Source organism: Nyctereutes procyonoides, unplaced genomic scaffold (genome assembly GCF_905146905.1).
Source record: "Nyctereutes procyonoides isolate TBG_1078 unplaced genomic scaffold, NYPRO_anot_genome, whole genome shotgun sequence".
Taxonomy (NCBI): domain Eukaryota; kingdom Metazoa; phylum Chordata; class Mammalia; order Carnivora; family Canidae; genus Nyctereutes; species Nyctereutes procyonoides.
The window spans coordinates 70,496,056-70,523,310 of NW_026575140.1; the positions used below are offsets into that span (position 1 = coordinate 70,496,056).

Below are 27,255 nucleotides of genomic sequence, written 5' to 3' on the forward strand. Positions count from 1 at the left end.
AGCTAATAATTAATTAGTACGTAAGTAAAATGCTCAGTAATCCAGCGACTCCTCACGCTGCTCCCCCATCTGGGGACAGGTGTGAGGACTTACTGATTAGGGAGGGGGGCACCAACCGCAGCAGTTGCTGAGAAAGTTCTGGAAGGTGCAGGACCGTGGGTAGCCGTCTTTCCAGTTTCCCTGGTTGAAGGGTCGCAGGTGCACAGAGGACGTGGACAGTAGGTGAGTGTCACGGCGCCTGGTGGTGGCTTTTCCAGCACAGGGGCCCCCGTGCCACAGAAGGACCAGCCCGTCCCCTTGCTCACCCTGTGGTCCCCATCCACAGGCTGCGCTGCCTCCTGCTCCCTCACGGCATCCGTGTAGCCTCCCTAGGAGCGAGGGGAGGCAGTAACCAAGCAGCAACATCACTGAGTAAATAAGAATAATCAAACAGATCCTCCCTGGAGAGAGTTTCCTTTCTATGAAGATGTTAATTAATATGAGCGCTCTGTCCTCGCATTCAGAGGCAGCCTTTCCGTGCAGACCGCCCACCCAGCCCCCAGCCAGTGGTGTTTTGGCGGGGGCAGGGGGGTCTTCATCCTTTGGAGAATGAGCTGCATTTGGGGGGGAATCCAGCCAGATCCTGCCTGCTCAAAGATTACATAAGTTGCTTTGTCCAAAATTTAGCTCCTGTTGAACAGATGGCAGCAGAGGTAGGTACAGATACCTTATATCTTGGACGCACCAAGGTAGAAAACCTTGTAGGGACTCCATGAGTGTGTCCCCCTTGACCACACCACCTTCCTCTCAGGCCCTCCTGATGATGTCCACCACCCTCGCTCCATTTTCCAGAAGAGCCCAAGCTCACAAGCTGCCAAAGCGTCATTGTTGGGAGACGGTTGGGTCTAGGGGAGGGTAGTGGTGGTTTCTCTCCCCTGGGTTTCCTGAGCCCTTTATTCTCCGGGTCCCTCAGACGAAGAGGTGGCCTTTAGCATTCTCCAGCTGTGTGGTGTTACTAGGAAACTAGTCTTCTCTCAATAGGCCACCGTTGCAGAAAAACAACTGCACAGGGAGCCACAGGGAGGAGGAAAGAGAGGGGGAGGAGGGTGGGATGTGTGGCCCGGGGAGTGTTTAGAGTGTGGAGGTGCCTAGGAGGGAAGAGGGATCGGTATGTGCCGAGGGCAGACCCACATTACAGAAAGTGCTAGGATCACAGGATGCTCCCCACATGGACTACATTCGTGAAACAAGACAGGCCTGGGTGAGGGCGGGTGGGGAAGCGTTCTTCACGTAGACATCTTTGGCAGAATGGGATCTTTCTTGCCTTTGCCGCTGATTCCAGGGCCATGGAAAATTTACAGTGCTTCCATCTGAGCTCAGAGGGGAACGTTTTGAAGATTCCTCACTCCTTTCAAGGACCATTGCCCAAATCTTTGAAACCCACGATGACTCTAACCTGAATGAACAGAAAGTGCCATCAATGTGTTTGAATTCTGAGTGGCCCCTTGTAGTAGCCTGAAACATCACAGCTCCCCATCCCTCCCTCGAACAGGACAGAGCATAATAGGTGATTGAGTAACCACTGCTCTTCCTCATTCTTAGGGGTTCTTTGGACTTGAGAGGTGGAAAGTCAGGAAGTAGGAGTGAGCCATGGTGTCAGGACACAAGGAGGGACCTAATGGCCAGGGCACCTTTGCCTGGGAGCCAGTAAGTCCTGGGGCTGCCTGGGTCATCACCTTTGCTTACAAGAACACCTGTACTGCGTTCACCACTGATAAGTCATCCATCCATAGTCACTAGAACTGGGGTTGTTGGCCAGAGCCAAGAGTAACACTGAACCTAAATCTGACAAAAGTCTGTTCAACTCTTTAAGAGACACCAATCTTTATTTTTCTTGCAGGATAGCAGTGGAGGTCACAATTTACGTGCGTGGTAGTGACATGGATTTGGCATTTCCATTAGCAGCCTATTTTAGGTGTTTTCCATCTGCTATAGAGATGGAATCTCTAAATAGTGTATTATACACCGTCACCATCTGAAAAAGGATGAAACCCTCTAAGAGTGTGATTTTGAGGAGCCTGTTGCCCTGGTTTAGAGGGCTCTGATGCTGGGGCTAGCCTTGTGTGTCTGCGGGCAGCTCATAGCAGCCCCAGAGGGAAGCCAAGGGCCTCCTATGGTCCGAGTGAGGAAATGATAGGAAGTGTGTACCAGGGGTATCTCAGTCTGGGGTCCATGTGCTGCCAGTGGCCAAAGGAGGTGCCAGCAGGTCCCAAACTGTGAGTCCTAGTTGGTTGCCATCTCCCAGCTGTGGCCGTGGAGTAGTATCGGGTAACTCCATACTGCAGATCTGGGTTCTCCAATGATGTGAATGACTTGCCATCTTGAAGAGATATCCCAGTCGTTCTATACCGGGTACCCCTTGAATGATTACTTCCAGGATGGGCAGAGAAGCCACACCCAGGGAAGCTCATACTGTGGTTCTAAAGCACGTGGGTATGCATGTGCATGCACACCTAAGAGTCCTGCATGTTAAAGAACCTGCAACAAGGTATATGGGCTGGTGGGGGGTAGGTGACTGAAGAGGGCAAGGAGGTGTGTTTCCTTGAAGTTAGTAAGAGTCAAATATTAATCTTGAGCTTGAGAAATCATAATCTGCCAAGGGAAGTGGCCCAAGCTCACAGATATTCATAGGTTATAGGTTTTTAAAAAATGTTATTTTTTTTAAAAAAGATGTTATTTAGGGGGACCTGAGTGGCTCAGTGGTTGAGCATATGCCTTTGACTCAGGGTGTGATCCCGGGGTCCTGGGATAGAGTTCTGAATCGGGCTCCCCACTGGGAGTCTGCTTCTCCCTCTGCCTGTGTCTCTGATGAATAAATAAATAAAATCTTTTTTGAAAAAGAGAAAGACTTTATTTGTTTATTTTACTCTTATTTTAGAGTAAGAGGCAGGGGGGAAGAGTAGAGGGAGAGAGAGAGAGAATATCGAGCAGATTCCTCACTGAGTGCAGAGGCTGATGCAGGGCTCGATCCCACAGCCCTGAGATTACAACCTGAACCAAAATCAAGAGTGGATGCTGAACTACCTGACCCACCCAGGTGCCCCAGGTTACATTTTTATGTGTTCATTTGTTTACTCACTTATCCATTCAGGAAATATTTATTGAGCACCTGCTATGTGCCTAATCCTGTATTAGGTTCGAGGAACACAGTAGTGAGGAAAAGAGAACCTCTGTGCTCATGTGTCCTAGGGAGACAGTGAAGTAAGTGAACAAGTCATCATATACAGGATAAATACTGTTATGTTGGAGGTGTAAGCTGTTCTAAGAGCACATGTGAAGGCCTCCAACTGGGGAGGTCTCCTGGAGGTTGTGTCATCAAAGTCATTAAGTAAATGGAGCGAATAGGAGAGAAAGGGAAGAATGCCAGTCTGAGGTCAATGTGGGTTAAGGTCCAGAGCTGGGAGAGAGTCAGGCAAGTTCACAGAACTGCACACAGGAGTGGGGAAAGGGAACAAAGACCAGAGGTTGTAGAGGTAAGTGGGCATAAAATGGGAAGGCCCCTGAAAACCACTTTCAGTAGCTCTGCCTTTTTCCTGAGGACAAGAGGAAGCCATTAAAAGGTCTTAGTCTGGGTAGTAATGTCCAATTATGTTTCAGAAAAACGATTGACACTACATGATTGTGAATGAATGAGAGGCAGGGAGATTAGTTAGGAAAATATGGCCATAATCTAGACAAGAAGGTAAAGTAGCTCAGAGGGTGAAATCAAGGATGGCGGCCCCCTTCCTTGCTTGGGCGATTGGGTGATGGTCATGGAACTCTTGACTGAATGGTGAGCTTTTTCATTGTTTCAGTCATTCAGATAATGAACAGCTTGGATATCACAGCAGTAAGATGTTCATGGGGAGCTTTTTTGGAGACATTTAGATCTACAGTGGTGTCGGGAATTCAGAAGAGAGACCCTCTGGACATGTATGTTTGGGAGTCATCAGCATGCCAATGATCTTTGAAGCCCTGGAAGTCAATGAGTTTATAAAACTAGAGTGTATAGAAAGAGGAGAGAGCTTAACACAGAATCTGGAGGAACCCCTACATCATGTCTCTCTAGAACAATCGAAACCCACACGGAGATTGAAAAGGAATTGCTGGAAGAAATAGAAGGGAGCCCAGGAGAATGTGGTGTTAAGGAAGAGGTATCAAGAAGGAAAAAGTGGTCATCAATCTTAATGCTGCTGAGAAGTCCCCTAAGGGGAAGACGAGAAAATGTCTGTTGGATATAGCGACACATAGGGGTCACTGGTTATCAGAAGTGAATGGTTTTGGTCATGGTGGGACAGTGGAAGCACGGAGGAGATGATGGTGGGTGGAGGGGTTAATGAGTCTCGGGAAGTAGAGGCAGTATGTGCAGGCGGCCCTAGGAGTGGAGAAGCAGAAGAGGTAACTGAGCCAAGGTTGGATTTGGCAGGGTGGGTGCCATGGAAGGCTGATGGGCCAGGGAGTTCAGGAATCAGCAAGGAGGCAGCTGGCACTTGAACACAGCAAGAAGTAAGGAAGGGAAGGGCATGCTAGGGATGTTTGGAGAATCAAGGGCCCATTCTGGATGGGAGAACCTTGAAGGGTGGGAAGGAGGTTTAAATTTAATGCTTTAGAAGAATAGCTCTGGTTGGTGATGGAAGGCCTCTCTAAGCACCTCCTGCAGTGGGCCCATTCATTCAGTTCATGGTACCTGTTACAACACCACCGTCCACTTAGACGTGGCCCACACCCCGTCCCCTGGATCAATGTTCTCAGCAGCTCCCATTTCTCTGGTCTCTACCATTTGGCACTTTGGTAGACACTTTGCCCTTATTATCTCCAGTCTTCCTCACAATCTTGCATGTGGGTATTATGATGCTAGTACAGATGGAAGAACCAAGACCCAGAACCAATAGGACATGCATATGACTCTATGGCTGGTAAATAAATGGCAGAGACAAGATTTGAACCCAGGTTTGGTCTGACTTCAAAGTCTAGGCTTTCTTAGACTGTAAGCTTCTTGGTGGCAAGAAGTTTCTTGGCACAGTAGCCTTAGGATTGGTGCCTCTACAGAATGGGAACTCAAAAAATGCTAGATGCATGAGTGAGTGGGAATATGCCTGAGTGGTGCCTAAAGCAATGCTCCATGCTGTGTCCCAAGGGAAATAAAAGTACCACCACCCAGAGAGAGAAATGAGGAGAACTGGAGAGCAGGAGACCAGGACAGGAAGATGTGGCAATCAAGCAATGTTGAGGCTTCATACAACAGAGGAGTCTCTCCTGGCCCCGTGTTTATGACCAGAAACACCTGGCCGTGGCATGAGGGTCAGCCATAAAGTCTCCCATCTGTTCGGGGGCCATCTGCAGGCCCCGGGCCTGTCAGAAAGTGTCCCAGAAACTCCAGCGGAGGAACTGAAAGGGGAGGAACCTAGGAAACAAAATTCACATGGGAGGAAATAGAACCCCGAACCACTAAGTGACATTCAATCTTACGTTTCCTTTTTTAGAACCTAAGCTGGAATTCTTCTGTAGACCTTCCTTCAGACGTCAGAGGGGTGCAAGTGTGTGTGCATGTGTGTGCAGTGCGGGGGAGGACCAGGTTGCCTGCCCATCAGCTGTCCAGGGAACACACACGCCATCTCACGTGGCCTTGAGGCCCAGGCACATGCGTGCCGGGCACGCCGCCTCCTCTCCCTGGGATAGATGGAGTGAGTCAGGAATGCAGCCTGCTTGTGGGGGGCCTGCTTCCAGATTTGGGGGAAGTGGGAAAGTCTGGTGGACGGTGTTTTGTTTCTCTTTCTTGACCATAATCAAATTCCTCCCCCACCCTCTCTGAATAGCAGAAAGGAGCATCTCCTTCCAGGCTTTCGGAGACACTACGTGCTGCCCAGTGCCACAGAAGAGCCTCCTCCTGGGGCCTCCATGGCTCCCTCTCATTGCTCCTCTATTCAGCGAGCCCATCAGTTCACCATGACCAGCCCATTTGCTCCCTTGGTGGCAGAGCATGAGGCCTAGTGGACCAGTGCAGGGTCGTCCCCAAGGACCGCAGGAAAGTCCTGGAGCCCAAGGGGGTGGCCTGTCAGCTTCGGTATTCCGCATCAGACACGCTGCTGCCATGGCGCATCCCCCACCTGTGCGTGCACCACTGGCGTCTGCTGCACAGAGCTGCGTGCTGGGGACCTGTGGGCAGCAGGTAAAGGAGCCTGGTGAGCAGATGGAAACCCCTGGGACAGTAGGAGCTTTAAAGGATCATGGAGCCTATCCTCTTTGTATCACAGATGAGATTGAGGTCCAGAGAGATGAAATTCGTTTGTTTAATCCCTCATCCGCCCATCAGTCTTTCCCTCTACCCAGTAAATATTCATCAAACACCTGTCAGGCCCAACAGATACAGCGGCGCAGGAGAGAAGGGAGGCCCCTGCTCCCAGGTGGCTTTCATTCTGATGGGGAGAGGGAGAACTTGAAGCCGCTCACCTGAGGCTGGTTGGTGTCAGAGCCGAGAAGCCCGGACCTCCTGCGGTGTCCTTTCCAAAGACCCGTACATGGTCACTCCCTGCTTCCTGGGGGCCATTCAGTTCTGTTCTTCCGTCCAGGTGGAAAAGCGGGGAAGGAGTGCAATGGATTTTAGTCTGGATACATCTGGGCAGCAGAGGAGTTATAGGAGCACAAGTTAACTTTTGACTGGTCGAGACTAAGGCTTCTTTTTATTTTAGTAAAATATATATAATGTAAGGTTTACCTTTTTAAAATATATTTATTTTTAAGATTTTTATTTATTCATGAGAGACACAGAGAGGCAGAGACAAGACACAGGCAGAGGGAGAAGCAGGTTTCCAGCAAGGAGCCTGATGCAGGACTCGATCCCAGGACCCCAGGACCACGACTTGAGCCAAAGGCACTCAACCACTGAACCACCCAGGTGCCCCCATTTTAACCCTTTTTAAGTATACAGTTCAGTGACATTAAGTATACAGTGTTGGGCAACTGTCACCACCATCCATCCACAAAACTTTTATCTTCCCAAACTGAAACTCTGTGCCCATTAGACACTGACTCCCCCCCTGGCCCTCAGGACAAGGAATTCTCAGTATTTTGTGCTATGGGCCCCAGGGGCTGGAGGGTGGGGTCTGGTGTGACATCCATGAACTCTTCCTTAAGGATGATGTCTCTAAATGCATAGAGTAAAATACATGAGATTATAAACGGATACCTTAAATATAGATATCAAAATATTTTTTAAAAGTCAGCTGTAATGTAGCCTGTGTGTGATTCTTTGTTACCCTATTGAGCTCAAGGAGTAGTTGAATGTTTGCTATATTTTTGCAGGAGGGGTTTGCATAAATACTTGGATATAAATGGAACATTTCTAATGTGCCAGGCAAATACCTACACTGTCCGTGGCCAAGCCACCACAAGTACAGCTAGCTAATACAACTGGTTGTGTGGTTGTGTTGAGTTTTGTTGTGTTGTGTTTTGCTTCCATTTCCCATTGAAAGAGCTGGTAAATCTTAGGTAGACGTTGGTGAAAATAGAGATGTGATTGTTTTCTTCACATTCACTGACGTCCTGAGTCTTGTCCCTGGACAGCTTGGGGGCTGTGTGGGCTCCTGGTCAGGCCGCCCTGCCAAGACAGAGTTTGCTTTGCCTTTTCCGCCTAGAAGGGCCAGGAGTGTGCTGACGGGTAGGACGTGGTGACAGAAATGCTGCCCGGGCCTGCGCCCTTGAGGGAGGGGAGGCAGGAGCATCCCAGGAACCCAGCCAAGGGGGAAAAGGTGCCCCCACTCTCCCCCAGCCGCCAGCCTGCTGTCTTAGGTGGGCGGGGCCAGTGCCCCCTGGAAGTGTGCCTTCTGGCAGCTTCCCCGCCCCCCTTCCACCCCCTGGTCCAAAGGCTCAATGCAGAAGGGAGCCATATGGTCCTTTGTGGACACATTTTCCCTAGTACAGTATCGTCCTGGTGTGAATGCAGGGCCTGGCTCTCCAGTGTCAGCTGTCCCTCCTGCCCCTCCCCTGTCGCCCCATCCCCCTGCAGCCAGCTTAGAGACCAGCAGGTTGTGGGGGGCAAGCTCTCCGAGTCGGGGAGCCCTGCAGAGTCGGGGTGAGCGAGGACTCTTTTAGTAACACCCCCCCACACACTCAACAGAAAACTGTTGAAGTGAAGTCAAATGTCTCAAAGTCAGATCCCTTTTTAGTATGAATTTGCTGTGTCTCATTCTGAGCACTAATTCCAATTTAATTGCAAGTGGCCTGAAGCCTCTTCAATAGGAGTAACAAATGGTTTGATTTTGTAAACTTCATCAGACTGCATTTTAAATGCGACACAGTAGCCCAACTCGAATGCCAATGAAGCACTGGAGTAGCTCTCTGTTTACTAATTATCCGTTTTTACTCCAAGCCACGCTGGCTGGCTTGTCTGATTAAATCGGATTTGTGGGATAGAGAACAGCTAGCAGAGTTTTCTCTATAGTAAACGAGATTGAAACTATGGGCCGCCTGGCTGCACACTGTAAATTATATTTCCTTTTAAAGGGGACGTGTCTCTTTTATTTCTCTGTTGCCCCTCCTGCATATTAAACTTTACGGTACAGAAATGGACCCAGCTTGTCCTCCCTTAGTAGCCAGCTCACTTCTATTACTTTCCATGTTGCTCTCTGAAGAACTGGGAAGGAATCCAGTAGCTACATCCCATGCTACTCCACCCAGCTTGGTTTCTTTTTCAATGCTTTCTTTTCTCTCCTTTAGCCTGGGGGTGAGTTTTCCTTACCCTGTTAATTCTCAAAGTCACCTGAGATGATTTGGATTCTTAGAATCTGTTTCGAATAGACCCAACAAGAGTTCTAGCACTAACATTTACCGGGGACCCAACCCCAAAAGGGTTTAGTGTTTCAGAAAGATGCCAGTATGGGTGATGTCAGGCTTGGGTGGGCATGAATTGGTGGCGATGGTGTAGGCCACAAAAGAAGGGGATCTGTTCCTGAAAAATTAAATTTGTTCTTTGGTTCACTCTGGCTGGGATGAAATCCTTTCCTCTGACCAGAATGACATGAAGATTACCTGGTTCCTCCCTGTGATGTAGCAGAGAAAGCCAGGGCACAGGTATGGAAGGGTTAGAGGTCGGCGGACCCGCGCCCAAGGTTAAAGCTAGGTTGAGAGAGCTGGTGTGTCCTCTCCCTCACTCACTGGGGCCTAGGGTCTGGCCTAGAACTGCTGGATTCTGTTGTTTATTCCTGTCTAGGAAGACCACCTCCACCCTTCATCCTTCCTATAAAACGAACTCTGTATCTCCATAAAATGAACACAGGGCAGCCCTGAATAAGGTATAATCGGGCTGAGCTCAAACTCTGCCATTGCTGAGACTTTAACTCCCAGAGTTTGACCTGCCCCGCCTTCACTCTTGGTATCTACCTTTGTGTGGGAGCTTTTTATATTTTAATTTGCTTCTGAATGTCCTGCAAAATTAACGGTGTCCGCACTTTCCCCCTTTTCGGCCATTGTGTGCGGTACAGTATGGGAAGGGCCGGCGGTGCCTGTGATAGCCTGGTTACCGTGGGAATGAATGGCCACCACACTCTCAGGCTCCCAGCCTCCTTTTAATTGTTGACAGTAAAAAGCGTTTAAATGCTGCTTAATTTGTAATCATCTTCTGGGGGGGAAAGGAGAGGAACCATTAAAATGTCAGTAAAATGAATACGTCCTTCTCTCTCTCTCTCTCTTTTTTTTTTTTTTTTTTTTGGTTGGGTTTTGTTTATTTATATGGGGTTGCTTTTTCTTTTCAATGCCTGATGTTTGTCAGATATCGAAATGGCCCTGAAACAATCAGCATTTTCACTTTATTTTGAATATCAGGTCGCCCAACCCCTGTTCCCCTCCCTAGCCTATTCTGTGTCTCTGGTTCTTTGTCTGGCCTCTGTCTCTCTCCTTGTCTGTCCCTGCTCTTCTCTTTGGACCTCCTCCTATCTCCACCAGGCTGTCTCTGGAATATATCGGGGGTTTATAGGATGTGTTAAGTATAAGACTCCCATTGAGTTGTTGTGTTCCCAGAGATCCCTCTTCTGGGCCCTGGTTCATCCATGGAGGGCTCTCGATGACTTGGGGCATGCCTAGAATTGGAGAGATTGACTACCAAAAATGTCTTGTCCATCTGATGAACACAAGAGATGCAAAAGACCTAGTAGGAACTTATTATTGTGCAAATGAGGACATTGGGCCTCATCTTCAGGTGGAGCCACCATGCACACCTGCAAAACTCTAGACTCCCCATTGAGAATTCCAGTGCCTGTTCTGTGTAGGCACAGGGCCCCAAGGAAATCAGAGGGTCTGGTTCTCTGACTTACCCTCTCTGAGGGTCACTTGGTTGTCATTCCTGTCCTGGCAGTGCTGGGGGCATGGAAGAGCAAGCCCGGCTCCCCTGTCCCTATCCCATCAGCACAGAGGCTTACAGGTACCCTCAGACCTAGTGACTCAAGAATTGCCCCTCTGAGTGCGTGGCCAGTTCTAGAAGACACTAAGCACGTAGCTAGTGGTCACTTGAGAGAAGGGGCCTCCCAGGTTCTCTCAAGTCTTGCTTTCCTGTTCTTCCTAAAAATTCCCCTCTCCCAGGGATGCTTGAGAAGGGTCTGGGGGTGATAGATCTGGATTGGCCCTGAGCAAATTCTCACTTAAGGTTTAGTCTTTTCTTTGCCTCAACTATGACTAGCCCTCTGTGAACCTACGACCGTGGTTTCCAGTGAAGCCTTGAGATTCTCTTTAACTAAAAGAAGGCTGTCAGATCAGACTTTGAAGGAGAAATGCCTGGACTACATCTCAGTGGGAGAAAGGATCTTTTAGTCTTCAATAGGCCTAGAATAATTGACTGTTAGAGTACGAGGGAAAAGCTTTCAAGGATCATTTATTTCTACCTTCTTTCTTCCCGTGAGGAAACTGAGACCCAGAGTGGTCTAGTAACCTACCCAAGAGTGCACAGGGAGTTAGTCACTGAGCCGGGCTTGAGGACAGGCCTTCCAGCTAAAGACCGCAGTGCTTTCCATTCTTCGGCCCCTCTTTCAATTGGGAGTCTTTGTAGACGTCATAGGAAAGAAAAGGGCGAGAGGGCAACAGTGGGGTAATTACCCCAGCCTGTCCTTTCCTGCGTCATTCTGACTTCCACTACATACTTCAGGGGCTCTTTTCCCAGCCGCCTCTAGGACCAGAGGAGTTAGAGACTGAGTGGGGAGCTGTCCAGGTGGGGCAGCCTGCAAAGACTGTGTGTCAGGTGGACGAGGGAGGAACCCCCTGCAGCTCTGTGCTGATTTGCTACCCACCTACCCCCGAATGTGCCAAGTAGAGAGCCCTTTGCCTTTGGGAACCCAGAGGGTGGACAAGCACATGTCTCTCTTCTTTGAGCTTTATTCCTATAGAACAAACAGTGTAGAGAAATTGAGGAAGGCAGTTCTCTGTATCTTGGGGGAGGAGAAGCTGCTCATGGGTCCCTAAGGCAACACTTCGTCCACCTGTCCCATCCCCCCAGTCCATCTCCTCCCAGACTGTCCCCATCTCGAAGGCACCGCTCCTCTACCACGACGGTTAGTACCTGAGGGAAGCTTCTGATCCCCAGGCCTGGGCCCAGGGGCTGGGTGACTGCAGGCCGCCCCACTCCTCTCAGGGCTGTTGAAGTTGGTCCAATTTTTCAATCGTGGGCCAATTAGTTTCACAAATGGGGGCCCCCGCGGTGCCAGGGCACATTTGTTCCGGGCCTGCGCACTGGCCAGGCCCCATTGTCCTGCCTCCCGCCCCGGTGTGGGCCCATTGTCCTCGCCCCCAGCGGGTGCTGCTTACCGCTGATTTATACGGGCAGGCGTCCTGCGGGCTCCGGGCTGCGCGGCCACAGCTGGCGGAGGTGCTTAAGGCCGCGGACCCTGTGACCTTTGCCCCAGTCCTGCTGTCATTTTGAAAGTTACAGACCAGAGGGCTGCATACTTCTCTGGATTTACTTCCCACCCCAGGCCCACCCCCTACACACACTCACACTCACACACACACACACACCCCGCCCCTCGCCTCCCTTCCCTCCCCCCTCCTCTTGCTCATGTAGTACAAGTTTGGATTCACTCAGATGTCTGGAAGGGTTCAGGAGCATGACTGGGAACTGGCTGCAGGCATAGGTGGGAAGGACCAGGAGAGGTAACTGGTGTCTTCTGTGAAGGGCGCTGTTACTTCCCTCTCCTGTGGCTTTTAATCTTTGGCTTCCTTACTTCTCCCCTGCATCTGATGCTGGGGTGGAAGGAATGGAGGACTACGTTTCCAGCAGTTTGACTTCTTGCAGTTGACTTTGTCCTTGGTGCCTTTTCTGCCAGGGACTCCGTACTACCCCACCCCACCCCCAGAAAGCATAGCCTACCAGAAGGGAGATCCAACAGGCAGGCGGTCATGTAACCTGTAACCAGGCAGCAAAGCACAGATCTGGTCCCATTTTAACCTGTTGACTCCCTCTTACAAACCAAACCCAACTTTCCTCCTCCCTTTTACTTCCTTTCCTTCCTCTCCTGCCCCCTTTCCTGTCTTTCTCCCCCAGTTTCTCCTCCTCTCTGGCTCATTTGTTGGAGTGATTGACAAAATTAGTAAATCCATTCAAGTTACTTTTATTGTGCAGGTCTCAATAAATCCCTTGTGTCCAGGGTCCACCTTACTGAGCTAGTGAGCTGACAAATTTGTTTACTGTAGCTGGAGGTGCCGAGTAATGAAATGCACTTGTGTCTGCAGCTCACTGCTAAACAAATACACAGTTTTCTGGAAGCCAGCAGTGCTAGCTGCTGCCTGAGGATGCAGCCACATTCCCCCAGAGACGAGGAGGGCGTGTGCGCGCACACGTGCATGGGGGTGTGTGCCTGGAGACATGGAATCACTCACCCATCCGTGGCTTCCTTTTAAAACACATTTGAATCAGCTGCTTTAACTCCTCCCTTTTTTGGTTATTCATTGAGAACTCTCTACTCCCTGGACTAATGATATGAAAGCATAACATTCCCCCTTTCCCTTGTGGAAATGGGAGGTTATATAGATTGCCTTCCAAGATTCAAGAAAAGTCAGGAAACAGGGGTAGGAGGGCTTGGATCAGGAGGCTGGAATTGACGGGGCTGGACTGACAAGAAGACTAGATGGTAAGGTTTTTGGCTCCAGGATTGGTTTGAGAAGATGCAACTGAACAGGTGATTAAAGGTGTCCATGCAGTAGGCGACTGTGTGTGTGAGAGACAAGCCCCAAGTCCTCACACACAGGCTTGTGGCTAATCTGGTTCAAGGCAGGCATCCGAGATGTTTTCTCAGTCTTCTCCACCTGTCCTGGGAGGGAGGGAGGCTGACAGCAGCAAAGACTACAGCGAGGCTGGTCTCCCACTCTCAGCAGCGGTCTTTCTCAGGGGTCAGTGGGCTGACAGTCTCTTGCGCTGGGCAGACTGGTCCCTTGTGCATGCAGCCGCTTTCTGAAGAAGGCTGAGAATTTAGGAGCTCAACCCAGATGATCGTGCAACTTGTGCCCACGCTAGCGAGGGAGCTCTTGGCCCTTTCTCCAGTAGATCCCTTGAAAAGCCAAGCCCTAAATGATGATATAAGGGGAGCTGTTGTCATGGCTGGGCATTCATTTCCTCTCCATCTGCTCCCTGTCCCTGCCTCCTCCACACCTGTAGCCTTCTACATCCTCTTGAGATGCAGACAGAGCCTTCCTGCCTGGTGTGAGTCAGCCTTGGGCTGTTTGTCTCCATCTTTTTCTCTTGCTCAGTGGATAATGCAGTTCTTCCGTATTCTCCAACAGTGACCTGTTGACTGGAGTGGAGGGGAGCAAAGAGAAAGACAGGGAAGGGGAAAAGGCAGTAGTCTCAGCGATGGTTTTAGTGTGTGGCTCCCAGGGTTGCCTGTGGCCAGAAACGTTATGCAGAGGAAATAGACCTGTCTGAAAGATTTGGGTGTTGGGGTGGAGGTGGAGGGTGGGAGATGGTTCTGGCTTAAATCAGCGTTTTCACAACCCTTAAAGTTGATATTTTCTTCCTCTGCAGAGAAAAAGCCCTGAGGGTGGCAGGGAAAGCAGCTGTTTCTTGGAGGGGTGAGGTTAGGTGGGGTTGGACCTGACAAGCCCATCCATGGTCCATGTGCACGCACACAGACACGCAGGCATGCACACAGTCCAGCACATGCGTCAGTCATAGCTAGCTTACCAAAAAAAGCCAGAGTATATTTAGATCCCTCTGCTCTTTTGATTAAGAAACTGCTTATGCTGGAGATAATAAGAGCCTTGTTCCAAGAAGGTGTAGCACCTGAACATCTTTTCCAGCTGTGTACCCCTCTGATCCTGTTCCTTCCTTTCTATTAAAGAGCTAATTGGTATGGAAATGGCACAGGTGTAAACATGAGGGTTTTGTGTCTCATAATTTCAGTCCCGGTCATCACCTGGGTGAAATAAATATCCTGGGTCTATGTCACCCCACCTGCCTCCTGTTCCACCTTGGCCTTGGCTTTCTCCTATTCTTTGGCTATAATTAAACTTGTTTTAAATTGAGAGTCTGTGAGTCGTACATGCCCTACAGCCAAAACTGGCCTCACTGCCCTTGGGGGTGGTGGGTGTATGAGGTGTGGGTCACCACCTTCAGAGACAGAAGTGAGGCTAGTGGCAGCCCAGATATTTGCATGGGCCCTGCCCATGTTACCTAGAACCGAGATTTTCATTTCAGAGGTTATTTCTCTCCATAACCTCTTGTATTACCTCCAGTGACAAGCTGTTTGAGGCAGACACCCTTGGAGTGCAGCTCGAGACTGAGCCCCATTCATTCTTCAGAAGAGGATGCTGTTCTTTGACCTGATAAATTATTTCCTTGGACCGAGGCTCATTTTTTTTTTTAAAGAGATTTTGTTTATTTATTTGAGAGAGAGAGGGCACAAGTACAATGGAGAGGCAGAGGGGGAGTGAGAAGCAGGCTTCCTGCTGAGCAGGGAGCCCGACGTGGAGCTGAATTCCAGGACTCCAGGATCACGACCTGGGCCAAAGGCAGACCCCCAACAGATTGAGCCACCCAGGCACCCCAAGACCAATGCTCATTTATGTGTCCGGTTTTACACTAAGATTTCCAGATGGATTGAAAACCACACATTTGTAGCATTTACATACAGTACTGAGAAGGTGATGGTGGAAAGAGCAGGTGAGTTACGAATGCCATTTTCTAGAGGGAGAAATGAAGCTCAGGGCAGCAGCTACTTGGCCCAGGGTCACAAAGCCAAGCAGGCTGGGCCCCTGGGCCAGCACTGAGGTCTTCTGCGTGTTTCACTGCACGATGTGGTAAAATTGGTCCATCTGTGGTCTCGATCTTTGCTTCTGAGCAACAAGAGCTCAGACACGGAGTGAGAACTGGGGAGTCCTGTCTAACCTACCAGACAAACATGAGAGGCCCCAACATGATCAGATGCCTGTGGGTCATCTGGTGTTACTAATTTCCAAAGAGAGTCTTGCTAGAAGTACTCAGTAATGGCTTCATTTGGTCTGAGCTTTTTCTAGCTCTCTGTCCTGGGACTGCCCACAGCTCCTTACTTATTCTTGTATTCACCATGCAGTTACTGAGTGCCTACTATATGCCAAGCCCAGTGCTCTGTGTTGGGCAATATGAAGATTAAGAGGATAGTTCCTGCTTTGGAGGGCTTACAATCTAGTAGGCAGAGCTGAATGTCAAAAATAAATGCATCAAAGGGTTTTATGTGCTGTAGTCGTGATGGCTTAGAGGAAGAAGATGTTCTTGGCATGGAGTCCTAAATGGTGTAACTCATCAAAGATGCTTCTCTAGAGTCAGCTTCCTGGAAGAAGCAGCCCAGAGTCGATAAAACAACTTCAGTTCATACATTGTGCAGGGCTGCCGTGATGCCCATCCGGGTCATTTGCAGGAGGATGCCCAGCTAAGGGGGAAATGGAGGCTGGAGTCCAGCTCTCTTTGCTCGTCAGAGCTGTGCACCCAGACGACTATCTTTGTCTGCCCAGAGGAAGAGACATGATTTTCTAATTCAGACAAAGGCGTCGTTTGGGCTGGCAATGGCTCTGCTACCACTTTATAGTTATAAAGCTTTTGTGCATGGGTATCTCATTTGATGCTCTCAGCAATGACACTCTGGCAAAAGATGAGCAAACTGTGGCCCAGAGAAGTTCGATGACTTGGTCAGAATCACAAGGCAAGTAAGTGGCAGAGCCAAGACCCCTGTGCTGCTCTTGTCTCCTGTGTGTCATGCTGATCAGATGATTTCTGAATGTTTTCTACAACCAGTGGAGGCTCTTCCTGTCTCCCCGGTGATATCAGTCATGAGGTCTCTTTATAGCAGAGGAAGGAGCGCCAGGTATCCCTGCGGCTCGGGCGTTGCAAAGAGCAGAGTGTTTTAACACTGCCCGGCCCTCTTGCCCGGCTGCACATTTCATGGCAGCTAATGAATTGCTAATACAATTTTCTAGATAATTTTATTTCCATAGTCCCACATTTTAATGTGTTTCCAAAAGCTAGCATTTATTTGCTTAATCTCCCAGTGTAATAGAATCTGCCCTGACTCATCATACATGCGAACAATCAGCTAGGCAGAAACTACAGCAAATTATTTAATAACTCAAATCTAGTCTCTAGATTTTTTAGCTTGCATGCACCAGTAGCTTTTCTTGTGTCTCCTCCACTTCTGCCCCCACCTTTTCCTTTTTTCTTTTTAAATATTTTTCCATATTCTCAGCTGTTGGTCTCCAAACAGAAGAAAGGGGAGAGTGACTGTGGGGCCTCAGAGACCTCTTCTCTTCATCTCTGCACCTCGGCCAGTATATCAGTGGTCAAGGAGAGCCCCTGAGCCTTGGGGGACATCCCAGGAAGGGGAGAGGGACCATTGCACGGACATTGTAGCATTTCCTTCCAAAGTGGTGATTATATAACTCGAAACCAGACACCAGGGTGCAGAGATGGCAGTCCGGGACTTTGGGTACACCATGCTTCCCAACTCGAGCCCCTGTGCCAGGTCCTGTCATGCCATCTTCCCCAAACTTCATTTCTCCATTCCTCCTCCTGAGAGTCCCTCCCCTGGTCTGGTTCCCATCCTCCTCTGGTGGCATCACAGCAACCATCAGCTCTCTCCCTGCTTCCAGCTTTGCCACTGCGGTTGGCCCTCACGCTGCCCCAGGGGCATTGCCCTTGCATACGGGTCGGTTCATGCTGGCACCACCCCCCATGCCTGTCCATTCCAGGCACCATGCAGCCTGTAGAATGAAGTATAATCTGTCCCACTCGGTGATACAGCTGTGGTGATCTGCCCCCCACTGACCTTCCCTGCGTATCCCCATCATCTGGGGCTGTCCTGTGTCCCTGCCCGCTCTAAAATTTGCTCTCAGCGTTTCCTTCATCTCGCTCCTGTACCCCTCCTCCTGCTCATTGGCTTCTCCATATTCTTCATTTCTCAAAGCCGAAGTTCTTATGGAGCCACCCTGTCTGCATCCCCAGCTTGTCTGGGACCCTGTTTCTCTGGTTGTTCTCAGTATATCCCTTGTTACCTAGCAGTGCCTATGTTTGGTAAATGTTTGTTGGGTGTGCTAGATGGACACGAAATGGGTTCAAGCCATCCTGAGAAGTATGGATGGCCTGGCTGGGCACATTTGAGGAGCCTTGGAAAGACCTGGGGGCTGAGTGGTGTGAGGTTCTCAGTGGGCCCTGCTGGGGAGGGAAGGGACCAGCCCACAGAGCTCCTCTGGGCCTGGCTTTATAGGCTTGGAGTGTCCTGCTGGGAATGGCACGTTCCCTCTGACCCAGGTACCTTCTACCCTGGGGATCTCAGGGGATGTCTAAGGAGGAGTCTGGGCTGCCGAAGGGCACAGCTTGGCCCCAAGGCCTGCTCCAGCATACCAATTTAAGGCAGCTCTTTGACATGTGGCTTGATTGGGGCTGGTGCTGGGGTCCTCAGGATGAAAGAGCCGGGGCAGCCATGTCCCAGAACATGCTGCAGATGGGCTGCACACCTCGGGGTGTTGACCTGGCTGGGCGGACACTGGGCACCCACTGTCAGCTATTGAGCTGGTTCCACCGGGCAGACCGCTCCCCTCCGTCAAGTGGAGCCAAGCATCCCATTACTTCACGGGGTTCTTGCTGGCTGGGGGAGGTGGGAAGGCTTCAGAGAGCTGTACCTTGTGACCCCTGCTGCCAGTCCACTTGAATGGCCCAGGTTTTTTCTTTCTTTTCTTTTTTTTAAAGATTTTATTTATTTATTCATGAGAGACACAGAGAGAGAGAGGCAGACACAGGCAGAGGAAGAAGCAGGCTCCCTGTGGGGAACCCGACGTGGAACTCGATCCCAGGACCCCGGGATCACAACCTAAGCCAAAGGCAGATGCTCAACCCCTCAGCCACCCAGACGTCCCATGGCCCAGGTTTTCTAATTGTTCCTGGAGCGGGCCCTGGGTGCACTGGGGTTGCAGCAGCGGGCTGTCATTACAATGCCCCTTTTGGGAGAAGCCCAGACGGACAGGTGGCACACCTGGAAACAGACATGCGCCCAGCTTTGTGGCTCTTGAAATCAGATGAGGCATTTCTAAATCCCAGCTCTGCCTCTTCTGACCATGTGGCCTTAGGCAAGTTGTCCAGTCACTCTGTTCTCCCATTTGTAAAAAGGGGGATGAGAATGCCTGGCTTGTGGGGTTGGATGCAGGTATTCGTGGACATGGATAAAGCACCTGCACATCATCTGTATTAGTTCCTTTCCCTCTGTTTGGCAAGACAGGAGCAAAACCGTGCTCTTGCTTTGTGTCCAGCCTTCCCTGGATCTGGCTGCAGGCAGCGGCTGCCCGGCCTTCTGAGTAGCCCGCATGGGTAGCCCTGAGGGCTGGAGGAATGGGGGGACCAAAGGGTCTGGCCTTCCCACTGGTTCATCCTCAACCCAGCCATGAACAGGACTGAGTCGGCGAGAACAGGCCACCCCTCTGCCGTCTCCATGGATGGACCAGGGAGGCAGCAGGGTCTTCATGGATTCCTCATCTCCACCCTGCTTCCTCCCCGGGGCACCATAATTCCATGCCAAGCAGCCAGAGCTCTGCCCTTCCTCCCCTCTGGGCTCTGTTGACGGACGCTGGGCCTGTCTGCCCTTCCCCACTTGTGTCCTTTACACAGGACAAGGTGGTGCAGGGCTGAGCACTGTGATGCTGCCCAGATGCCAGCGGGAGGGGAGCAGCTGAGCTCCCGGGGCAGCTGACATGCGTAGGGAAACAGGATCCAAAATGGTGGGCAACGAGCCACCAGTTGGACTTAGATGATGGGTCTAGATGCTTCCTCACGTGCTGTTGTACCCAGAGCAGCTATGGCTCTGGAGCAGGATCAGAAAGGGGGTCGATAACAAAGAAAGTAGCTTGTGTTTGTAGGGCACCACGCGGTACCTACCTGTGCTTCTCATCCCTGCAGAGAATGGCCAGCATGAAATGAGAACCTCATGCCACCCATGAGCTTGAAATCCTTAGACAGTTGCCCATTGGTCTTGGGATGCAGCCTAAATGTCTTCACATGGTTTTCAAGACCCGCATATGACCTGGACCTGCCTCCATCTTTGGCCTTCCCCGCACCGTCTCCCTAGCTGTGCTGTTCTGTCTGGTGCCCTGATAACTGCATTTTTTTTTCCAGGCCAGGGTGGTCATGGGCACTCTCCCCCACTGGCCCCATGTTCTGGGTGACATCTATGATGACAGCAGAGACTTTGTATAGTTTTCCATAGTTAGATCCCCTGTGCCCAAGAGGAGGTCCTCCTTATAGGAGGCACTAGAATAACCTGTGTTGAATGAAGAGACTCTTAAGATGTGTGCTTCAGTTGAAGGGAAAGCTGGTTAAAAGAACAGGATCTGTAGGGAGCCTCTGGGGAGGATTCAGACCCAGGCAGCCTGGGTTTGCACTGTAGCTCTGCAGCTTCTGAACTCAGTGGCACTTTGGACAAGTTGCTCAGTCTCTGTGCATTTGGCTTATCGAAAGGCAAGGTGGTAGAGCTTGCCTTCTGGAGATGGGACTTGAGAGTGGTTCCATTTGAACATTGGCTCACACATGCTGTCTTCAATATTGGGATCCCCCACAGAGGCCACCTGACCTCCACCTCCTGCCCCAGATTCCGAAAAGCCCCTCTGATACACGCCATCTCAGAACCCTGCCTTTGACACAGCACCCCGCACGACGGCTGACTCATTGTTTGTTGTTGTGACATATTTGATTGTCTTTCTCCCAGTAGACTTTAGGTCCCACGAGGGTGAGAGGTAAGTTGATTTTGTCCACCATCGGAGCCACACGCTAGGTGCTCCATCAACGCTGCCTGGCCTGGTCCACCTCTGGGTTCGCCCCTGAGCTCGGGGGGAGTAGAGGCAGCAGCCCCAACACTGGCTCCTGCTCTAGCCTGTATGAGTAGAGCAGAGCCTTGTGCTCCACCCTCCTGAGGCTCTCCCGCCCCTGTCTCCCGCAGGCACGGACATGGCCGTCTTCTGTCTGCTGTGTGGGAAGCGTTTCCAGGCGCAGAGCGCGCTCCAGCAGCACATGGAGGTCCACGCGGGCGTGCGCAGCTACATCTGCAGCGAGTGCAACCGGACTTTCCCCAGCCACACCGCCCTCAAACGCCACCTGCGCTCACACACAGGTAGGCCCGTCCAGGTGGTGGCTGGATCAGAGTCTCTGGGAATCCACGTCTGGATGGACCTCCTAGGACATCCAGTGGAGGGGTCAGGCTGAGTTAGCCCTCAGCCCTTCTTTGCTCAAGGTGGGCATGCTATGGGGGTTCTGTAGCACAGGTAAATGTTAATTCTTGTCCCTGTCCCACGTCGGGGACCTGAGGGTCTCAATCTCTGTGCTCAGCTGAAATGGTACTCCTTAGAAATGCAGGCTCTTGGGTGCCACCCACCCTCAGAATCTTTGACTTCGTGGATATGGAGTAGGATCCAAGACTCAATATGATGAATAAATATTCCCCAAAGATTCTGCTGCAGGTGGACCCACAATGCATTTTGAGGAAAGCCTGCCTGCTTGGTCTCTACCACAGCCCTCACCACTCTCCCTGGCCTCCACCCCATGGCCACATGCTCCTGAATCAGCCGTGGGCTCTTAAGGGAATATTACAGAAATGGTCCTGCTTGCTCCAAAATAACAGAAGAAAAAAAAAACCCACAAAATAACAAGCATATTTTCTATACTTGACCATTAACATTTAGGGGAGACAGTGAGGGCTTATAAACAATGAAATGATGGGGGAGGGAAAGTAGTTGTGAGTTGAGGGGCCTGGGCCATGTGCCCAGGTGCTGGTTAGTCCTTGCCACGACCCTCTACATTGACCATGAGGGCCAAGAGGCAGATTGCTTTCTCATAGCAGCCTCTAGTCCCCTAGCCAAGGTAATGGGTGACTTAAAGTTATTCCTTTTTCTATGACAAAATTGGGTCTTCAGTGGATAAAAGAGCATCCCTTTCAGAGTCTGCATGTGTCTCCACTCCTGTGTGCTCGATCCCGGGTTTGGGGTGACCATGGAGGCTGGGAGGGACAGGGAGACAGACAGGCAGACTCCATATCGGAGTATACGACAGAGTATATGCTCATGTCTCTTGGAGATGGTATAAAAAGCTGACTGCCTCAAGACAGGAATGGTAGGACCCTCTCCCTCCTCATTCCTGGGTCTTGTCACAGCTCTGGGATTAAGGATATAGGCCAGGCCTTCCTCGGGTGGCAGGCTTTGCCAACTTGAGGGAGGGGCTTTGCTCACCATGGACTGAGCAGGCCTGTCCTGCCAGCAGCATGTGTCCTCATCAAAGAGCCTGCCTGGACTCTCACTTTTTGATGCCATTCACCTGGGGGGAGCATATTGCCTTAAGCATCACCTGATTGGCTTGGAACCATTTGGGTTTGCTGGCACAGGAGGAGGTGAGGTCACAGAGGGGAGGGCCCGACAAGAAAGGCTAAGGAGAAAGGGGTGTCAAGGAGGACTTTGTCTATAGTGACTGCATATGGATCCCTTGCAGATAACACACACTATCCTGTCCACACTTCCCCCCACTGGGTCCCCAAGTTCAGCCTTAACAAAACAGCCAATCACCTTTCAGCCACTTTTGAGCATGCTGCTAGGTCAAATCAGTTGGGTTCATAGGACTTGAGTCATCCCATCTGCTACGTCCACCCGGGATATGCCCTGCTCTGCCCACGCTACCTTCTAGGAGTGCAGGCATCAAGATATCACCTGCTCCTGAGTTGTCATGGTGCAGATCTGTGGGGAGGGGCTCTTCCCATAGTTTGAGAGAAGTACCTGTTTAATCTAGGAAATATGGACATGTGTGCTGCCTATGCGTGTGCGCACATGCACACACACAAACATGCATCGATTTTCACACCAGTGAGGCCCAGTGCACATAAGCCCTGTACAGGCCAAGCACACCCCCTACACAATGCCTCATTAATATTCCATTGCTCTTGGCCCACTTGCTGCCGGGGCCGGGTGTTTAGCATCGGCAGCTGTGTTTGGTAGGTTAGTCCAGCCGCGCTCTTGGCATTGATGAATCCCTGACTCACACAGCTCATCATATAATAAACTCTCAGCTGTGCTAAGGGGAGGGGCTGCTGGGGAGGGGCCTGGCCAGTGCCAGGGAAACCCCCAGGTGAGGACAGGCCGCTGGGGTCACAGATGCACTGGGCAGGCCAGAGGGGCTCTAATTAGTCTCGTTTGTCCTGCACTTAATGTCAAGCTCATTAAAGAGGCTACAGAGTTAATCAACATACCACAAATTGGATTTTGAGTTCTGCAGCCAGTTTTGTGTACATTATGGCAACACTGACACCATTAACTCTCGGGGTGAGGATTTTAGGCTAGGTGCTCACCATGCTTCAAAGTGCGTGCACGAGTGTGTGTTCATGTGTGTGCATGTGCTTCTGTGTGCGCATCTTTTTTTTTTTTCCTTCAAAGTTCTTTTCACTCCTTTCCCTGGGCTGACTCTGGAGATTTCCTATTTAAACTCATTTAACATGTGATCCACTTCATAATTAAATTCATAAAAATCTGATCAAACAAACCTCTCTGCTTTAACCCTTTGTTTTTTAAACTCTTAGGGCCCCCCTCTGGAGGGGAAGGCACAGACAGCGGCTCCCTGCCCCCCTGGCGCCCCCGCCCTCAGTCGGGTGGCTGCCGATGTAGCCGATGTACGTTTTAATTACCGGCTCTCGTTGGAAGTCTCACGTGGCCCTTGCTTTATTTATTTATTTATATCTTAATGAGGATACTGATTAAAGTCGTTATCGTTGCCAATTCGGCAAGGAGGGGGAGTCGGATGTCAACGAGGCGGAGTGGGGGGGAGCTGTGTGCAGACGTCTGCACAGAGAGAGTAGCACGCGGCACAGGCCTATGCAGACTGGCCCTTACTCAGACGACGCACAGCTAGTGAGGACCAGGGTCTGCATAGACCTCTACTCCCCCTGGGTTTGGTGGGGCTGGAAGCTGGGGACCAGGTGGTCTGTATGGCCCTGGCAGGTGCCGGGAAGCCCAGGATTTGGTCTGTCTCCAGACCTGCCCATGCCTCTGAGCCAGCCAGGGCTGTACCCTGTAGCTTGGTGAGAACCCATGTGGAGATGTGGTTCTGCTCTTTCAGCTTCTCCTGTCTGACTCCGCCTGGGAGTGCTCCCAACCACCACTCTGTGTCTTCAGAGCTACTTGCAGAGAGAGCGAGCCCGCAGTGAGCAGACCCCAGCATCCACTCCCCACAGAGCCTTAAAAACCCTTCAGCACCATCAGGAGAGATGAGAATTTATGTGGGGACGGGGGCCTGCGTTTGAGAGGGGGGAGGTTTGGTTAGCGGCCTGAGGAGGAGAGAGACAAGAGAGTAAAATATCATTTTAAAGAGGAAGTGAAGGCATAGGCACGCGAGTCTATAACGAGAAGGACAATTTATGCCCAGGCACGAGTGCAGTTTGACATGGGGATAATGAAAAAACGTAGGTCATTGTGGATGACTTAAGCCTTCAGCAGCCGAAGAAAATGTATGAAATGCAGAGGACATTACACGGTTGGCAGCCCCGCACATCTGCAGAGGGACAAGTGAAATACAGTGGGCCATTCTTTACCATAAACTGTGGTTGTTGGAGATGCAGCCCAGAGAAATTGTAATTACAGTGACAAGACGAATCAGCGATATTTAAATATTCATGAACAAAGTCTGGGGTGATCCATCTATCTTTATTGTCTGTGCCTTCACTCCTGTAATAAATAAGTCGCCGAAGGCCTCACCTTTCAGCCCCCAAAGCCTCCACTTTGGGTACAAAGCAAAAGATGGTGGATCCCAGCACCCCACCCTCTCACCCTCCAGGGGGCTAATGGGTGCCACACACAGAAGGGAGGCCGACAGCACTGCTTCCAGGCCTGAGCATCTGCCCTGGGTCGTCCGTGTGCTACGTACCCAGGCAACAAGGATCGACAAGTCTCCCTTCTGACCCTCAAGGTGCTTCCATCCTCAGGGTACAGTGTGCGTGGCAGGAGAGACAGGGCTGTGTGCAACTTAGCCATCCGATAAGTTATCAAGCGTTCAGACTCCAAAACCAGATCTGTATCCTGACTCAGCGACTTATGAGCTATTTGACCTTAGAGATGAGCTAAGCATCTCATTCTTCTCGTCTATATGATGAGAATTGTGTGTTTCTTGTCAGGTGATTGCAGTGATTACATGATAAGATGTGTGTAAGGCTCCTAGCATGGTGGTGAGCCTTCAGCAGGTTAGACCATTCCAATTAAAAATTCCCGTAAAAATGATCCTGCTGCTAAAATAACACAGTGCTAGGTATTTCTTCTCTCTTAGGATAGAAGAAAGCGATTCAGTTTACCTGGGTGGGAGGCGTTGAAGGGAAACTTCCAAACCATGGTGATGTGTGAACTGGGTCTTGAAGGATGAGTAGGAGTTCATTGAAGCAAGAAAAGAGGAAATCAAGCAGAGGGGATAGTTGTTGTAACTGTGGAGCGAGGAGGGAGCACAAGGCATTTGGGGGACAGTGTGTTCTAGTTCCCCAAATTGGGGGGGGGGGTTTGAGGGCAGGAGAGGCAGTCAGGCTACCTATGGGAAAGGAAGAGGGTGGCAGGAGAAGTTGGGGGGCAAGATGTCAAAGCCCACGGGTCTGCCCTCCCCTTGTGGGGGTCTGCTTTCTGGGGTCAGCTGTTCATCCCTGAATCAAATGGGCTTTCTCTTCCTGGGATTGGCCCTTGACCCACAGATGAACTCTAGGCCCCTGTAAAGTATGGACATGTGTGTGCATACAAGCTCCCTGGTTCCCACTGGGTCCCAGAGAAGGCCACGGGTCCTTATATGTTTTTGAAGAACGGTGGTGAAGATAGGCAGTCTCATCTTCTCGGTGCATTAAATGTGCCCTGCCGCCTCTTGAAGAGGGGATGGGGGTAGGGGAGACGAGGCTCTGATCCAGCCTTTTGTCCCCACAGGCGACCACCCGTATGAGTGTGAGTTCTGTGGCAGCTGCTTCCGGGACGAGAGCACACTCAAGAGTCATAAACGCATACACACGGGCGAGAAACCCTACGAGTGCAATGGTTGTGGCAAGAAGTTCAGCCTCAAGCACCAGCTGGAGACACACTATAGGGTGCACACAGGTACGGAGGATTGGTGAGGGCACCCCAGCTTGCGCGGGGACCTGGGTATAAGTGGCAGGGGGCAGGTGGTTCTCCAGAGCAGCTTGGGTGGGCATGGTCCCAGGCGGAGACGGAGAGTGGAGCGTGTTCTGGGAAAGGTTAGCACGGCCCAGGCGCCACTGCCCCCTGCAAGGCCGAGGCACACGTTGCTAGTGGATCACAGCACACTTTCCAGGAGCCCAGACCCACCTTCCAGGCAGCCGTACCAATAGTGCATAGATGACTTCTATCTGTGAGCCCTGAATTGGGGTCAGGTTGGCCTGAAGACTAAAAGCAAACGCTGGGCAGGGCTTCTTGTTCCTGGAGGCTAGGGGGGCACTGAGTTAGGTTAAGATGAGGGCTGGGACGCTGGGAGTCAGATCGCAGATATATTCACAGACCCCTCTACCTGTATGATGTTTACCATTTCAGAGGGCCTTCACATTCTTTTTTATGTAAAAGAAATAGGATGGGGGCGTGGGATCTGAGGACAGAGCAAGAGGAAGTGGCCGTAGTGGCCAGAATTGCCAAACTGGGGGGTGGCGGATGCTGGAGCTGGCATGCACCAGCTCATGGAAGTCCACCTGCACGTCTCTCCCTGACTCCCAAGTGCAGCCACATCACCTCAGACACGGCCACAGGCAAATGCTACAAAATTGGGCCTTTTTGGAGAGCTAGTTGTTAAACATTTACCAGCAGCACCCTGCTGGTTGCGGCTTTGGGGTGGGGGGGAGGTGGATATTCAGAAGGACTTCCTATGAGGATAAGAGGTAGTGGAAGGTAGTGGAATCTAGCAAAGTAGGAATCCTCCTCTGATCATGTGAAACAGCTGTCCTGACCTGGGGACAGAGGATGGGGGGAGAGGTGACCTCAGACAGGTCCTGCTGGCCGAGGGGTGAGGATGCATCCACAAGCCGCGGGGAGAACAGGGAAGCAGTAAGGAGAGGGAGAGGATGCTGCGTTATGGAGCTCTGCTTTCTTGCCCAGGCCTGGGCCAGAGGAGAGCCTCAGGTGCTTGTTGCTGACAGCCAGAGTCACTCCGAGCATTTCCCAGAGCCCCAGGGCTTCCTTAGCCCCCTGCTGGGGATGTGACCTGGTGAGCGGATCATTAAATGCATCGGTGGTGACTATTGTAAATAGCAGGTCGATAGTTAGATCACTTTGGCTGTTCATTACTTCATTATTTGCTGGGGCCTCTGCACAGAGGAGTATCGATGGCGAGATGGCTGGCCAGTTAATTACTGTATCGAAACAAGGTTCCCTCACACCCTCTGCTCAGCTCCAGGGGACTCTAACTGGCAGGAGGTAGGGTGGGTAGCAGCTAGGGTGTGGCCAGGCACTCCCAGGCTATGTGTCCCTTCCCCATCCTGGCCCCCCTGGGAAGGCTCAGGGTCCAGGGGTGGCTCTGGGAGCCTTAGGGGAATAGGCATCCCGGATGGAGCATGTTTGGAGGATGGGGTTCCCTCACGTTCATCCCCGTCCTCCCCACCAGCTATAGCCCTGAAAGGACTCTACGCCTTGTTCCCCTGAAAGGAGCTGTGCTGAAGAGCCGTCCCTAAGGGCTTTCGGGACCCCACTGCCCCATTTCTAGATTCCATATCCTTTCTTTGGAAGGGAATATTCTGGGCCTTTGGGTTCAGA

At 51.1% G+C, this 27,255-nt stretch overlaps 1 protein-coding gene across 4 annotated transcripts in view; it reads left to right on the top strand.

Moving 5' to 3' along the window:
* ZBTB16 (zinc finger and BTB domain containing 16) overlaps nucleotides 1–27,255 on the top strand; it is a 188,152-nt gene that overhangs the window by 154,907 nt on the left and 5,990 nt on the right. For all 4 annotated transcript variants that reach the window (XM_055305426.1, XM_055305430.1, XM_055305429.1 and 1 more), the window contains 2 exons: nucleotides 20,445–20,615; nucleotides 25,429–25,596. In XM_055305426.1, coding sequence (XP_055161401.1) covers nucleotides 20,445–20,615; nucleotides 25,429–25,596 — 339 coding nt within the window. The remainder of the gene's footprint in view (nucleotides 1–20,444; nucleotides 20,616–25,428; nucleotides 25,597–27,255) is intronic.